This window comes from Cryptotermes secundus, unplaced genomic scaffold, assembly GCF_002891405.2.
Source record: "Cryptotermes secundus unplaced genomic scaffold, Csec_1.0 scaffold168, whole genome shotgun sequence".
Taxonomy (NCBI): Eukaryota; Metazoa; Arthropoda; class Insecta; order Blattodea; family Kalotermitidae; genus Cryptotermes; species Cryptotermes secundus.
Window position 1 is genome coordinate 22,813 of NW_019721760.1, and position 15,658 is coordinate 38,470.

At 35.5% G+C, this 15,658-nt stretch overlaps 1 protein-coding gene across 5 annotated transcripts in view; it reads left to right on the forward strand.

The window, feature by feature from the left end:
- The window catches only part of LOC111875628 (histone-lysine N-methyltransferase EHMT2), a 27,894-nt gene extending 12,796 nt beyond the window's left edge, over positions 1-15,098 (forward strand). For all 5 annotated transcript variants that reach the window (XM_023872014.2, XM_023872013.2, XM_023872016.2 and 2 more), the window contains exons 8-17: positions 1,758-1,825; positions 2,038-2,267; positions 3,425-3,597; positions 6,833-6,991; positions 7,403-7,612; positions 8,105-8,361; positions 9,833-10,004; positions 10,573-10,651; positions 11,767-11,942; positions 13,225-15,098. In XM_023872014.2, the coding sequence (XP_023727782.1) occupies positions 1,758-1,825; positions 2,038-2,267; positions 3,425-3,597; positions 6,833-6,991; positions 7,403-7,612; positions 8,105-8,361; positions 9,833-10,004; positions 10,573-10,651; positions 11,767-11,942; positions 13,225-13,399 (1,699 nt within the window). In that variant the 3' untranslated portion in view covers positions 13,400-15,098. The remainder of the gene's footprint in view (positions 1-1,757; positions 1,826-2,037; positions 2,268-3,424; positions 3,598-6,832; positions 6,992-7,402; positions 7,613-8,104; positions 8,362-9,832; positions 10,005-10,572; positions 10,652-11,766; positions 11,943-13,224) is intronic.
- The last annotated feature ends 560 nt before the right edge of the window (positions 15,099-15,658 follow it).

A 15,658-nucleotide genomic window follows, 5' to 3' on the forward strand; every position in this document is an offset into this window, starting at 1 on the left:
AAAATTATGCCAAAATATGCTGTAAAACCAATAAAACTCTAAAATATGCATTTATGTGCACAATAAAAACGACATAATTTCAATAAGAATGACTGGAAACATGCATAATTACATTTAAAAATAGGAATAAACCCTAGGAAAAAAATATGTCATAGAAATCCGGGCCCTGGTTATGAGGATGTACGCATGTACATAGATGACAAGTTGGAACAGCGTACATGTTACAAATAGCCATGTTTGTAACATTAATTTATTGATCTTTGTTAGGCTGAGATGGCTTAACAAATATTTTTTTAGATGACTGCAGGTTATCTATAGTGAATCCTGTCAAGATTACACATACAATATATGGGTTCAAAGGCGGTACTGCAATTCATCATCAGTTGCCATTGTAGACAGCCATGCCAAAAATCCAATTGGTTTGGCAAAAATAAGCTTGGTTGGAGGACACAAGTAATGATTACAGAATTTTATGAGAATTTGTCTTAGATAATAGTCACATGGAAGCATGAGGAAAAGGAGGGTTAAAATTTTAATAATACATGAGTAATAGGATGTAAGGATATGAAATGGGCTAACCTGACACAGAGTGGGTTTCAGTATACAACATGTGAGATAGTGTTGCTGAACCTGCAGTGACCATATGGAAACAAATTTTTCATCTTTCATTCAAAGCCTCTATTTCATATACTCATTTTAGATTTGAGTGTGTTTTGGATTGACGTAAATGCAGCAAACACCTTTGTGAAGAACTGAATGAGTATCTTGTGAGCAAGGTATTGCTAACCGTTGCTCTTTTGTAATATGCATGTTTAGTTGCATTGCTTATTCGGAAATATGTGGAATATTCTCTGAGTTCAGATTTGCAAACTCAAAACTCCAGTTGTCATGAATACTTATTCCAATGTAGTGGAGCCATTATACTTGCAGCATTATGGATCCAATATTTACTGTGAATAGATCATTGTTTTGCCAAACATTACTATATAGTTATTTTTAAGTGAACATTATTGGATGAAGTTTTAATGTGTGTACTGCTTGTCAGTGTACTTTAGATTGGCTAGCCAAGCTTCTTGCTTGTATGTCAGCAGCTTGCATTCTTTCTTTGAATTTTACATAATTATTTTAAAATTCTGTAACTCTTTAAAATTGATAAAATAATGGATATTATGATCAGTAAAAATTGTATATTCATCAATTTGAAGCTGGGTCCTTAGGCTTCAGTTCATTGTTTTACTCATTGCACTGTTCAGATGTGCTGTTCTTCAGGCAATTATTTAATGGGGTTGTCATTGAACAGTGATCCCACGTGTTTTAAAGACAGTAGTTGGCGTTCCAAACAAACACCTGATGAAAGTTCAGAACTTACTGTTTAGAAGAACAGCAAGCACGTGGTAAAGTTTTTTTTTTTTTTTTGGCAGGACCTGTAGGACAAGTATTACACTGTGAAATCCCCATTCAATTTCTTTTGTGGAACAGTAATTATGCTATATCGAGAAACATTAACTGGGGTTTCACTGTAAAAATAAAATTATTACTATGATTATTTGTTATACATGAAGATACCAAGAAATTGATCCTCCTCAGAGGAAAGAGTTTCTGTTTCTAATTGTTCAGACGGTAACTGCAAGTAAAATGAAACATGTCTTCATATTTCATCATCAAACAAAATTACTGTATTAAATAGCTATAAGTGTTGCTTTTGAATGCTTATGACTGAAGGAATTATAAACATAATTTTGTGTGTGTGTGTTTAGGTATTCATTGAAGAGTTTTTACCAAGCTGCAAAATCTGGGAATGCAGAAAAATTGGTTCAGATACTAGGTGAGCGTGCAAAAATATTATTAGTATTTCGATGAGAGGGAATTTACTCTTTAAAATTAAGTTGTGAATTTTTGTATACAAATTTAGTGTAAAATTAGCCTTCATTTAATGTTAGTTTCCTCCTCCCCAAAGGGGATTATCACTATGTGATGTAATTATGTTAGAAATGCATAAAGAGTTGGGAATTCTGAGTAGCTCCATTTTTTTTTCAGGAAGTGGACTTAATCCAAATCATTTATTTCGGGAATGTTCAATGGGCACAGCACTTCATGCAGCATGTTCAGGTGGACATCTGTCTATTGTACACATCCTTCTGCAGGCGGGGGTACAGCTTGATGTTTTGGATCGTGATCAGAATACTCCACTTATGTTGGCAGCAATGTCAAACCATAATGATGTAGTGAAATATTTAGTAAAAGCAGGAGCAAATGTGATGATTAAGGTGAGGGATTATTTGTACACAGCTGCTGTGATACATTGTCACGCTTATTTTATCTGATCCCAGCTGGTGAAAATTCAATGAAAATGTTTTTAATTTTTATTCTTCCTTGCACATTGGCCTTTATTATATTATATTTTTACATAGTTCTTGAAGAGTTCTACATAATATTGTACTATCACTAAACTTATCAGTGTCAGTTTCACATTTTTCTGTTTTTTTTTTTTTCATATTATTTTTTGCATCATATCAAGATAATCTATTTTGTGTCTAGCTTTGTTTATGTGATCCCAGATACACTCATAGTATATTTTCTTGTTGAAATATATTTAAAGGAAGTTGGATAAAATGCTGTTTTAAATTACTTTGGGGAACAGTGGATTTTAACATTAAAGTGATGAAAACATGAGAATAGAGCATTTAACAATGAGGAAATGTGTGTGGGACTGGGAAAGTTGAATGCTAAATCAAGGAAAATGTTAAATTGAGAAAAATTAAATGTGAAAGGCATGTTTGTCTCAATAAATTCAAGAAAATTCCACCAAAGCTGAAAGTTGAAATGTTTATATTAATGTTTGTAAGCATATGCAAAAATTAGTTATTCAGTTTGGGATGAGAATTTGCATAAATTTTGATAATTGAGACAAGAATGAAAATTTTCTTTGCTAGACAAATTATTTCACTGTAGTTACAATTTCTAGCACTAACTAATTTTTAACAGTGCACAAAAGTCTAATTGATTCATAATAGCATGCCAATCATTAGGGTTCTGATTAATTGGATCATTTATGTCAGACTGGCAAAAGCAGAAGCAATTATCAAAGGATTCTGACAGTTCAAGACTGAAAAATCAACATCTAAATCAAGATTTTTTTTTCTTTTTGGTGTAGAAACCCGAAACTTGCACATGCCTAATACTGAAAAATAAAATTCTGACTCCAAAGGTTCTTAAACAGGTATGACTGAAAAATGTGGCATTCAAGGGGTTAAAAATACAATGGGAATAAGAACCAGGAGGGTTGACAGACGTATGTCCATAAGGTGTGTATTGTATAGGGTGTCTAAAAATTGGTTGTGTGTCAGTAAATAGTTAAGCATTTAAATATAATGTTTTTGTTACTCTACAGACAAATTTGCAAAATTCATTTAACTTTCTTTAGGGTAGTGATGGAATGACTGCACTTCACCTTGCTGCTAAGGCTGGCAACATTGAGTCCTGTCACTATCTTCTAGCTGTAGCAAATACAGTAAAGACATACATTGATGTTGTTGATGATGGAGGCTGGACTCCGCTTGTATGGGCAGCTGAGCATTGTCATGTTGATGTTGCAAGGTAAGCAATCAATCTGTTGCACAGATTCTGATTATTGTATAGAAAATTATCCTATCAGTGAGGACATTTGCTTATAACATAGTACAAATTAAATAAGTTCAGAAGGGTTTGGACATGGGTGTATTGCGCTTAAGATCACTTACTTTCTTGACTTTGTCTGTCATCTTGTATTCCAAACAAAACAGTGTTTTGGAAACTGGATCTGTCCCCACAATATGTTCCGTTTCAAATGCTAGACAGTGGACATAGTCCAGAATCCCAGTAATCCTAAAACACATGAAGTGTATTTTGTGTTGGTGATGCAGCCAGTTGGACATTGTTGAGGTGATTTTAGAGTAAGGAAATCTAATGCACCCCACTGGTGGAAGCTAAATTGTCAGGCAGCGAGTCACTTTAGCAGAGCACATTTAGATTTTTTGTATTCTGTGACAGAATTCTCCCTGCAGGTAGCTTATTAATTTTGTTTTAAAGTGGTTCTCCCCTCAGACACTTAAGGTGACTTAACTAGTTCAGATATAAGATGTTGAGATCCAGCATTGTCAACATGATACATATTGATGTTTGTTTTCCATGAAATCTTATGGCTTAAATCCTGGTGGTTTTCCTTAATTCTCCCTTCTGTGTTATACGTCAGATTAAGTGTGTCATTTATTCTTTCATTTCCATAATAATGTTTGTACAAGAATGCAATAAATGATGTTTCTCACTGCATTATTTTCTTCACTCTCATTTAATTCATCTGTCCAGATATTTTTATTGCAGCTTTGTTTTAAGATACTTGTAAAATATATAAGTAAGTAAAGGTATCCCTGTAACAGGCCGTGGATGCCCATAATGTTGTGAGATGTTGACATTCCCACATTTTCTAGATTTATAGATTTTCTAGATGGTGGCAAGGTTGTCAGCCCTATGTGCTGGCCGTCCGTTACCCCCAAGAATATTCCTGGTACTCATTTCTGTTATAGGCTGAGTCACCCCCAGGGCCATAGTGCGGCTGGAAGGATTAGGTCAATTGAAAAAAATCCAATGACTTCATTGGGACTTGAACCCACAAATTTCTGGCTTGTATCATAGTTCCTCAACCAACTACCACTTGTATCATAGTTCCTCAACCAACTACCGCAAGTGAAAAAGTAGGAGATGCTTTAAAGGTCAGGGACCTTAGGAACAATGGCAGATTGATAATGCTTAAAATTTTACCTGTAATATGAATCTTATCAATAATGACTAACATCTTTTGAACAATAAACTTCATATATGCGTGGAACATAATGAATGAGGTATTCTAAAAGTAATTGATTTTGGGTTTTAGGTGAAAATGGCCATTTTTTATTTCTGATTTTGTAAAGCCCCAGTATTTTATGTTGAGAATCTAGTAATGTAAAAAATGTTCAAGTTGGTAATAGTGATCTATATTCATTTGTTTTTGTTTTGTATTATAATAAAAAGTTTCTTCTCATCCAGTATGGCTGTTAAGTGATATGTAAGCATGACACAAAGAAAATCAACAGGTTATGGGCCCAGATTTGCTCAAAAAAAAAAAGAAAAAAAGGAAAGAAAGGAAAAAAGGAGAAGACAGAAGAAGAATAACGAAAAAATGGCAACCACAGAGACAGAAGAGGTAACTCATCTGCCAAAACTGAAGGATGCCGACTCATTTCCACTATGGGATTTTGAAATCAAGATTCTGATCTGTGCAAAAGAGCTGATAAACATCGTTGATGGCAGTGACCTGTTAAATGACCAAGGAAGAGATGAAGAAAATATAAGGAAATGGAAGATGCGAGATGCAGAGTGCCAATACTGCATAGTGAGAATGATAGAGAAACACGTGAAGACCCACATTGTCACATGCACAACTGCAAAAGAAATGTATGACACCTTGAAGCAAATTTATCAGTGAGACATCTCTCAACAGAAGTGCCTTCTGCTGCAAGACTTCTACAACTTCAAGTATGACAGAACTAAGGATATGATGACGAATATAAGTCATGTGCAGAACATTGCCTTCAAGCTTCATCAACTGAACCAAAACATTGATGAAAACATGATCATTACAAAAATAACAATGATTCTACCAGAAGACTACAAACACTTTAGCACTGCCTGGGACTCAATGGCGACCGTGGACAGAACCCTTGACAACCTAGTGGCCAGATTGATGTTGGAAGAAGTGAAGTGCAAGATGACAACTAAAGAAGAGGAAAGCATAGCTTTTAACACAGTAACTAAAACCAAAAGTAAAACCCCTTTCAAGTGTTTCAGTTGTAATCAAATAGGTCATGCCCAGATGAACTGCCCCGACAAAGGTAAGAGAAATTGCTCTATCTGTAAAAGGAATAATCACTCTGAAAAGGACTGTTACTTTAGAAATAAGGACAGTGATACGAGAAAACAATGTACAGTATGTAAGAAAACGAACCATGCTGAAAAGGACTGTTATTTTAAAGATAGGAATAAAAGAAGCAAGGTCAATTTTTTACCTCAAGCAGCAGAAACCCATGTGAGTGATGCAAGTGAAAAAGACAAAATCTGTTTCGTGAATAGTGCTAGCACAGGTGATATGACAAATGACTGATTTGATACATACTAAGCAGTATACTCAGTGTATAAAGGTAGCAAAGAAAAATCAAAGTATGACTGCAAAAGAAATAGGCAGTTTGGAATTTAAAGAGTGTAGTCTGGAAAACGTTTCCTATGTTCCAGAACTGAGCAAAAACCTGCTGTCAGTGCACTGTATTACTGAAAATGATGGAGAAGTTTTGTTTACAAAAGAGAAAGTCCAGATACTCAAGGACAAAAATGTTGTAATCAAAGGAAAAAAGGATGAAAATGAGAAATGTGTTTGTAACATTTTGAAATTAAGGAGGAATGTTGAGAATCTATTAATGTAAAAATGTTCAAGTTGGTATCAACATTTTATTGGTATCTATATATAGTACACAAACTTTTTTCCAGAACCAACTGTTAGAATTCCATGTAAGTTGTAGTCCAAACTGTACAGAATTTATGCAAATTGAAGTAGGTAAATAAAGTGTAATAAGGGTGGCCATTGACTTAATGAAACTCCGTATGGCAGGAATAGAAACTTTTCTGCACACATGTATGTGAAGGCAGTATGTGCTTTTCTTTAAGCTTTGAATCAAACTCAAAATAAGTTTAACAAACATTTAAAATTTGCATACATTTCACATTATGCAGATTATTTCTGAGGTGAAAAGCTTTTGTTTTGTAGGTATTTATTACAGAACCGAGCTGACCCTCTAATTCGAGATGCAGAACAAAACATAGCACTGCATTGGTCGGCATACTCTGGTAGTGTGGATATTTCTGAGATGTTGCTCAACTATGGCTGTGAAGTCAACAGCACCAATGTTCATGGTGACACACCCCTGTAAGTAGCAATGGTATGCAGAAAAACTTGTCTTATGATCCTTCCATTCACAGAGAATATCCTGCATCTTGAAACATCATCACCAACTTTAACCTGTAGTGGTTTATTTGTGTGGCAACCCTGCCATGTCACATTTGCTGAGCACTAAAAACTTGAGGATCCCCTAAACCTAGTTATTATCAAGTCTCACTTCTGCCCTAAGGATGGAAGTGGTATATTCCACAGACTATTTGTGGCATAATCCAGAAGACAACAGTATGAAGTCTTACATGATTTATTTTATGAATTTAATACTTTATATTAGTAAATCAATATTATTTATAGGTATTTTCATTGGTGTACATTTAATTTCCTTTTTCAGTTTCTTGTAAGTTGATGTTTGTATTTGCATTTGGATCTGTTTCACTTTAGTCACATTGGAGCTCGACAGAACATGTACAACTGTGTCCTGTTGCTACTGGCACGTGGGGCGAGAGTTGACATTACTAATAAAGCAGGAGACAGTCCTCTTGATTGCTGCTTAGTTGAGAATAGTGATTGTTATGTAGCAATTAACCTTAATATCCAGCTTAAGGCAATTGTTGCAAATCCAAGGGAACGGACCCAGCGTATTCTAACAAAGTAAGTGTATTGTGATGTTTTATTGATTTATACTTTCATTCCAGTTGTTCCGATGTGACTTTTTGAGTGACAAGCACACCAGTTTCATATTGTAGAGAATGCAGGTACAAATCTCAGTCCAGTAACTTGGCTTTTTGTATTTTTACTGTCTCTTTAGGCAGGTACCACAGTGGTACTTTAAATTAAGCCATGACAGCTACTGTCAGTGTACTTTCAAATTCATTAGTGACTAATCATCAGTATAGAAATCATCATTCAGTACACCAAGAATAAAAATATAATTTTTGTGGAGGCCACTAAGTGGTAAATGAATATTATATGGAATTTTGGCAGTTGTATAAATCACAGTTACAAATATTTTGAATATCATACTGTGTGCTGTTTTATTATTGATTTCATGAATTGTTTAATTTATTATGAAAAAGAAAAAAGGCTAAAAACAGAAAACTGTGATCACAGAATCCTCCGACATAAGTGTGTTTTTGTCCATAGTGATATTTCACGTGGGCAGGAACAAAATCCTATCCAGTGTGTGAATGTGGAGGATGATGAGGGAGAACCCACTGACTTTGTGTATGTGAGTGAGAATTGTTTCACATCCAATATCTTTGTGGACCGCACTATCACCTTACTTCAGTCCTGCAAATGCTTGGATATGTGTTCCACTGTGGACTGCCAATGTGGGAAGATCAGTCTCAGGTGCTGGTATGATGATCAAGGGCAGCTTCTTCCTGACTTCAACTATGCAGGTGAGTAATGTGTATTATTTTATACAAAAAAAATGTAATTCACAGATTGTAATATCTTTAATTTTGTGTTCTTAATATGGTAAACTCACAGTCGTCTGGAATTTTCATTCAACTGGCAAAAATTACAGAGAACTTTTTCCATTCTTTTAAAGTTATTTAAAAATGAATTTGCAATGCGCGTATATTCACCTGCCACCCAGTAATTTCCCAGCTGCCACTCACGGCACTACTCGTCATCCTTCCTCATGCAGGTGCCGATACAGCATAGGGTAGTTGAATGAATGATTATTTAACGATATGTATCTGAAATATTTCACCCATCAGTCGTCTTTGTCTTGTAGGAAGACTGCCAGGCAGGAATTTTGGTGAAAATGTGTTTTATTCGTATAACTGGTAAACCCCATTCCCTATGTGCACTGGATAATGCTGTGTTTGTTGCACATTCCTGTATGTATCACAATTTTTTCCTAGATATAATGTGATTCATTCCCATCCCAAAAATTTAAATTAATGGAAAAACAAACCAAACCAAATTTTTTCTTAGTTGCTATTTAGACCATTTCTCAGATTAAATATGTTAACTTGCAACTTTTCACACTTTTATAGGTCTGCTGATACTATTACCCCTTCAGTTTCATTATTTTAATTTGGTGCCATTTTCACATCTGTTGGCATTTGTTTAGATACAAGTACACCTTAAAAATTTGTTTTCTGGTGGTAGTTTTAGATATTTCAATATTCTTATTAGCAAAATTAAATCTGTACTGGTAGTATTCTGTCTTTTTCTCTTGCTTTGAAGTTATAATGTTTTGTTAGGGATCTTATAGTGCGAGGAATTTGTGCATAAATTAATATAGTTTATTTCTTTCTGATATTTATTTTGTACATTTTCCATCCTGTTCATGCATTGTAGTATTCTATTAAGTGTAGACAGTTGAACATAGGAAACTGAAAGTATACTTCATTTAAATAAAAATAGTGATCTTCCAGCAAAATAGCTTGATTGAAACAAATTTTATGTACAGCAGATTTCTCCTGTGATGTTATTGATAATGAACATAGAGAGCTTCTGGTCTTGTTTTTTCTCATCTCCTGTCTTCTCTCCTTGCCATTCCTTCTCTTCTTCCACCTCATCTTATCTCCCATCCTCCCCTTTTTCACATCTCTCTTCTCTCCACTCTGCTTGTCTCTCTCTTCCTCCATGTTTCCTCTTGTGTTCCATGCTCTTCTGTTATTGGTCCAGTCACTTCAGTCTGTAGAAAGATTTGTAGTGCCTTTAGCATAGGTTGTTTAATAAGACCAGTAGCCATTATTGACATGGCAGTGAAAATAAAGGAAAATCCCAGCCCTGATGGAAAATGAACTCTAGTTGCCCAGTCATTAATCACTTTATATACAGCTATTCCAGGTCGTTTTTGTTACTTTAAAGTACATTTTAGTGAATGCTTTTGTTTTTTCATTATTTTTACAGATCCACCAATGTTGTTTGAATGTAATCAAGGTTGTTCATGTAATCGAATAACGTGTCATAACCGAGTGGTACAGCATGGGTTGACAGCACGATTTCAGCTATTTCGTACCAAAGATAAAGGCTGGGGTGTGCGAACTCTTCGCCCAATCAGCAAGGGTACATATGTTTGTGAGTAAGTATAAAATGTGCCATTTTTCATGCACTATAATGTATTATTACATAATGATTTAGTGTACTAAGGAAATTGTAAATCATTTTAATTTACTTTTGTAATTGGAGCTAGTAAGATGTGAAAGTAGATCTAGATGTGTAATGAAAACATTGCATACAGCAACAAAGCCATTTCTATGTACATATTTTGTTGAAAGTTAAGATTAAAGACTTCTTTGTAAGAGTAAAGCACAAAATTATTCTTTTGAATGATGTTGGCCAGTCATGTTTCCTACTTTCCTTTTAGTTCAAGATTAAGTTTCAGTGATTAGTAATTCATTTTTCATTGAACTTTTCTTTCAGAGGAAATCTGTGGAACTCATTGGAACTGTAATTTATACTCCTTCATTGAGCTTAGCTGTTAAAATTGTTATCTTTTTGCATTTTTGTAATGAAAGTAATGCAGAATATGCCTGATTTGTGTTGAAGTGTAGTTGAAAGTTTGAAGGAGAATATGAAAACTTAAATGTTTTCCCATTTCTGCATACAACTTGACTGTTGTAACATATAAGTGATGTTTATGCTTTTAGGTATATTGGTGAGATCATCTCAGACTGTGAAGCTGATCACAGGGAAGATGATTCATATCTGTTTGATCTAGATAATAGAGTAAGTAACTACTGAACCCACTGAAGTACTTGTACATTGTTCCTTGATCATTAACAGATTTTTCCAAATGTTATTTTTCATATCTCTACAATTTTGTCATGATATTGTGGATTGATAGAATGCTTACCAGAGGGACATGGATACCAAACTATGGTAACCATATGTTCACCATGTTAAAGAGTGCTGATTTTGTCAGAAGTGAGGGTTAGTCATTGGAAGAAAGTCTGCACAGAATGTGACTGGTTTCCAGCATAAGTAATGTCTTTGATTCAAACAGTCAGCACCTTACAACCACGAAGTCTTCTAGCTGTCTCTGTCACTGTTTGATTCGTTCTGGAGTTTTTTAATGATGCTCCACAGTTTTTATAGCGTAAAATACTAAGTGATTCCAGATGATGAATTGGAAAGAATGTGGAAGGAAGTTGTGGTTTATTTAAATGTACTGCCAGAATTTGTCTGAAGGGACTGAAGAAAACCTCAGTCATGTAAGCCAGTCTGTGGGGCTAGATCTGAAACTTGGACCTCTCAGACATGAACATGCAGTCATGATGTTTGGTCATGACATTATTGTTTTGTATTTTTTTCTGTCATAGTATGCATTGAGTGGTGGCTCAGGTGTTGAAAAAATCTTCAATATGTTTGTTGTCCCATATTTTTACATCTTTTTGCACTACTGTATTGATGACAATTTACTTCAGATAATTTTATGGGATAACAAAGCAATCAGGAACAAGATTCCTGATGACCTATGGGGCAAGACACTGGCCCCCAAAAAAGTCCAAATGGAACGTCATCACTTTTCTGAAAAAGGGCTTATTATGTAACAAAATTGATGCATGACAAAACATAGGTATTAATATTATTTGAAACATTAATTTATATGGAGAATAGTAATAAAAAACAAAAACAACAAAATTCTGACTGGGTGTATGTAGGTATATGTAGCATAATTATCTTTTCACAGTTATAGAGTCCACCGAACTAGGCAGAGTAGCAAAGATTGGGTTTGAAAATATGTGTACCCTGAGTACATCTTTTAACTCTTATTGTTTTGAAGGAGAGGATCTGTATGCATATGTGTGTTGGTATAAATTAGGTCTGTCCTCTTTGTTTAGGATGGAGAGACATACTGCATTGATGCAAGGCACTATGGCAATGTGGCACGTTTCATCAATCACATGTGTGTCCCAAATTTGCTGCCAGTGCGAGTGTTCATTGATCATCAGGATCTCCACTTTCCTCGTATCGCCTTCTTTGCAAACCGAGATATCGAAGCCAACGAGGAGCTGGGGTGGGTCAATACTCTGTAAGAGGGTCCAGTGTTTCAGAGGAACAGGCTGCCTCTATCCCCAGGGTTGATCCTGAGCCCTAAAGTTGGAGGCAGCCTGTACCACTCACATTTCTGTATGGTGTCACAGCCCAGAAGACCACAATCCAATCGATCTCTGCTGTGAAAACCTCAAAGCATGAAATTTGATATTGAGAGATTTAAACATGATTATTTTGTTCAAGTTGAAATATATATTCTTTATGAAGGTGATATCTTTTATTAATCCAGTGAGAGGGAGGAAAACTTTTTTAAATAACCGGAATTAGAAATATGCTGCTTGTTTAAAGAAATTATTTTCAGTAATAAGTTGAAAAGTTTGTTTTGAATTGATAAAATGTCATGTCTTAATCTTTTCAGTGTTAGGGTTTCTAATTTTTGGATGCATTTTTCCCTTAGGTTTAGACAGACATTTCTGTTAAAAGGGAACTTCAAATGCATTAAATGCTTGTAGTGTGTATTATGGGTACTTCTATTTATTGGGCATGTGCGGACATTTTATGTGTCTGCATTTTTTTCAGGTACAAGTTCATGGTAAATATCCCCATTATTTTCCTTTTGTGTGCTTCTGAAAGGGTCATGTTTCCTTATTCAGGCCTGTCTATTAGGATAGTGAAATCATAGATTATCTAAATGGATGAAATGTGAAGTGCATGCAAAACTGGTTTGAAAGTGTGACCAGAGTCTGTTCAGGAGACAGAGGTTGTTTGGGTTAAGGTTGAACAGTAGTGTTTGTGGTGATGGTATAGATTCTTTAGTGTCGTAACAGCGGAGAATTTCTGGAACAGCCAAATGACAGTCAACAACACAGGAATATGTTTATATCATGAAGTTAGTTGGATAGGCCCACTGCTTAGTCTTAGGATTTCCATGACGCCAAAGAAAAGAATCATCATGTATTGCATGAGCTTATGTTTTTGTTTTGTATTTTACCATAGCAGTTTGTTATTATCATCCATTCCATTATAGACCAGTTGAATCTTGTTATGGATATTACAAAATGTCATTTGAGTGGTGTTCCCAAGCTTCTTTTTTGTTTTTGTTGATCTTTTTTAATATTGTTGGTGCATTTTTATAGTTTCTTCTGTGATCTGAAAATTGTGTTATTTGCTTGACTAATTTAAATGGAAAATTGGCAAGTTATGGTTTTGGACAGTACCATAAAGTTAAACACTAGCTGAAGTGATGGTTGCATGCTGCCAGGCGATATGTTGATGACTGCTGAGAACTTGGTTATGCTTCCCAGTTTCGACTATGGTGAGAAATTCTGGATCATCAAGTGCAAGTCTTTCACCTGTACGTGTGGTGCAGAAACGTGTCGTTACTCAGAGACCACCATCAAGCAGACACTGGATAACTACAATAAGAGACTACTCCAGGATGAACTCATGCAGCAGAGTGAATTGCAGTTGCTTCAGTAAATGTACAGGTCTCCTTCATGACCTATGTGCTGCTGGACTGTGCATCTACTCAGGGAGAATTGTGTTAGAATGAATATGTGAAATTGCAGGCAAAATAAAGTAAAGTAATTTATGTTAGACCAACAACAGTTGATCTGCTGTCCAAATATTCTCCTCCTCTACTAACATCACAGTAATATACAAGTCACTGTCACTGTGAGTTTGATCGTTCAGTGAACTGTTAACGTTCACTTACAGCTGATTGGTGAAGAAATAAATTTGAAAATTCGTAGTAACCTGTGGAACATAGGTGATGAATGTTTTCCATCTCACCGATGGAAATTTAAAGAAGTTCCAACCTGCTTGATAAACAGTTGTAGTAAGTAATGATTTATATTATCAAATATTATTGTTGTCATCATAAAATCTGTAATAAGACACCCTATACTTAGCAGCATGTCAACCAATAAAATATTCTGTGCTACTTAGGCAAATCATAGTGATTGTTTGCCAAGGCTGTTATAGAACATGTTGAGTTTGTTTATGTGTCGTCAGTTTTACAGTATTGTGTGTAATGGGTTTTACTTCTCCAGCCAGGCATGTGCCTGCTTAGAGACTTTGGACAAGGAATTTTGGAAACTGAAATACAGGGTGTCCGGATGAAAGGTATCCAAAATAAAATCATTATATCTCAGAAAAAGTTTATTATACACATTAATGTGTTACTCCATTACAAAGGGATACTATCATTTTTTTGCGTATATAATTTTCTCAATAAATTTAAATGTGTGCTCCCTTGGTGGCACAACAAATATCCAAGTTTGAAGAATGTTTGGTGTTACCATTAAATTCGTTAAAAAATAAATCTTCTTGTGGATATGATGGGTTGTCAAATAAAATCATTAAATTATGTGGTGAACAGATAGCAAAACCACTTACTTATATTTATAATCTTTCTGTAAGTTCGGGCATATGTCCTGACCGATTGAAATTTGCAAATATTATACCATGTTTTAAGAAAGGTGATGTTACTGAAATTGCGAACTATAGACTGATATCTTTATTGACAAGTTTCTCTAAATTATTTGAAATATTAGTGTTTAGCAGGCTTAAACAGCATTTTATAAGAAATGATATCCTGGCTCCTGAGCAATATAGCTTTCGTAAGGATATTTCTACACAAACCACAGTCTTTCATCTAACTGATACTGTTCTTAAAGCATGGAAGAATAAGGAGTTTGTGGTAGGTATTTTTTGTGATTTGATAAGGCCTTTGATTGTGTCAGTCATGATCTGTTGATTCAAAAGTTGAAAATTTATAGAGTCAAAGGGCCTATTTTGAAATGGTTGGAGACTTGTTTAAAAAATAGAATGCAAAGAGTTGTGCTGCATACTTGTAATTCGACTACTACAGTCTCTGAATGGAAATCTATAAGGTTTGGTGTTCCACACAGATCTGTTCTGGGACCAGTGTTGCTTAATGTTTATATTGTAACGTGTTTTTTCCACTGAAGACGCTGTTTGGATTGTTAATTTGAGCCGTCGAGTCCCTTGACCCTGTGGGTCGAGAACCACGCTCTGCTACCACTTTGAGCCGTCGAGTCCCTCGACCCTGTGGGTCGAGAACCCAGTTCTCCTACCCACTTAGTCCCGTGAACTCCTTTTCAATATGGGTAAGGGACAGGCTCATGAGAACGACTTGCTTGTACGTGATGCACTATGCCTCCCCAAGGTCGAGTAGGGGATCTCGGGAGAGGAAAACCACTGTCGGCACTATGGGCCAAGCTGGACGGATCTGCTAGTCTGAACTAGTAGGGAACACACACAACCCAAGTATACACAAATACAACTGGCGTTTCCAACATATAAATAAATGTGTATATTGATAACAAAGGTATACAGGTGTACTCTGCCTGATGGGCAGGCACTGGTCAAAACATAATCAACTGTTTATACAGAATTACTCTGTGGCTAAGCGCACAGACGCAAGCATAGGCACGCCTCATGGCATTGATCAATTTGACTAGGAAAAGACTGTACTCTGGCGAGCCTTAAGGGCACAAAGAAATATACACTCGTATTCACACGCCTGAGGGGCGACCGGCTATTCAAGCCAACTCAAACTTCAAACAAATCCATTTACTTACGCCACACGGCGTCGTGATGAAAAGGAAACCAAATACAACAGTAAGTCACTTACTGGCGTTTCCAAATTACAAACACAAGATTAACCTCGCGACTTGATACAACCTTCATCACGTCACGAGGGCCCTCTTCCCC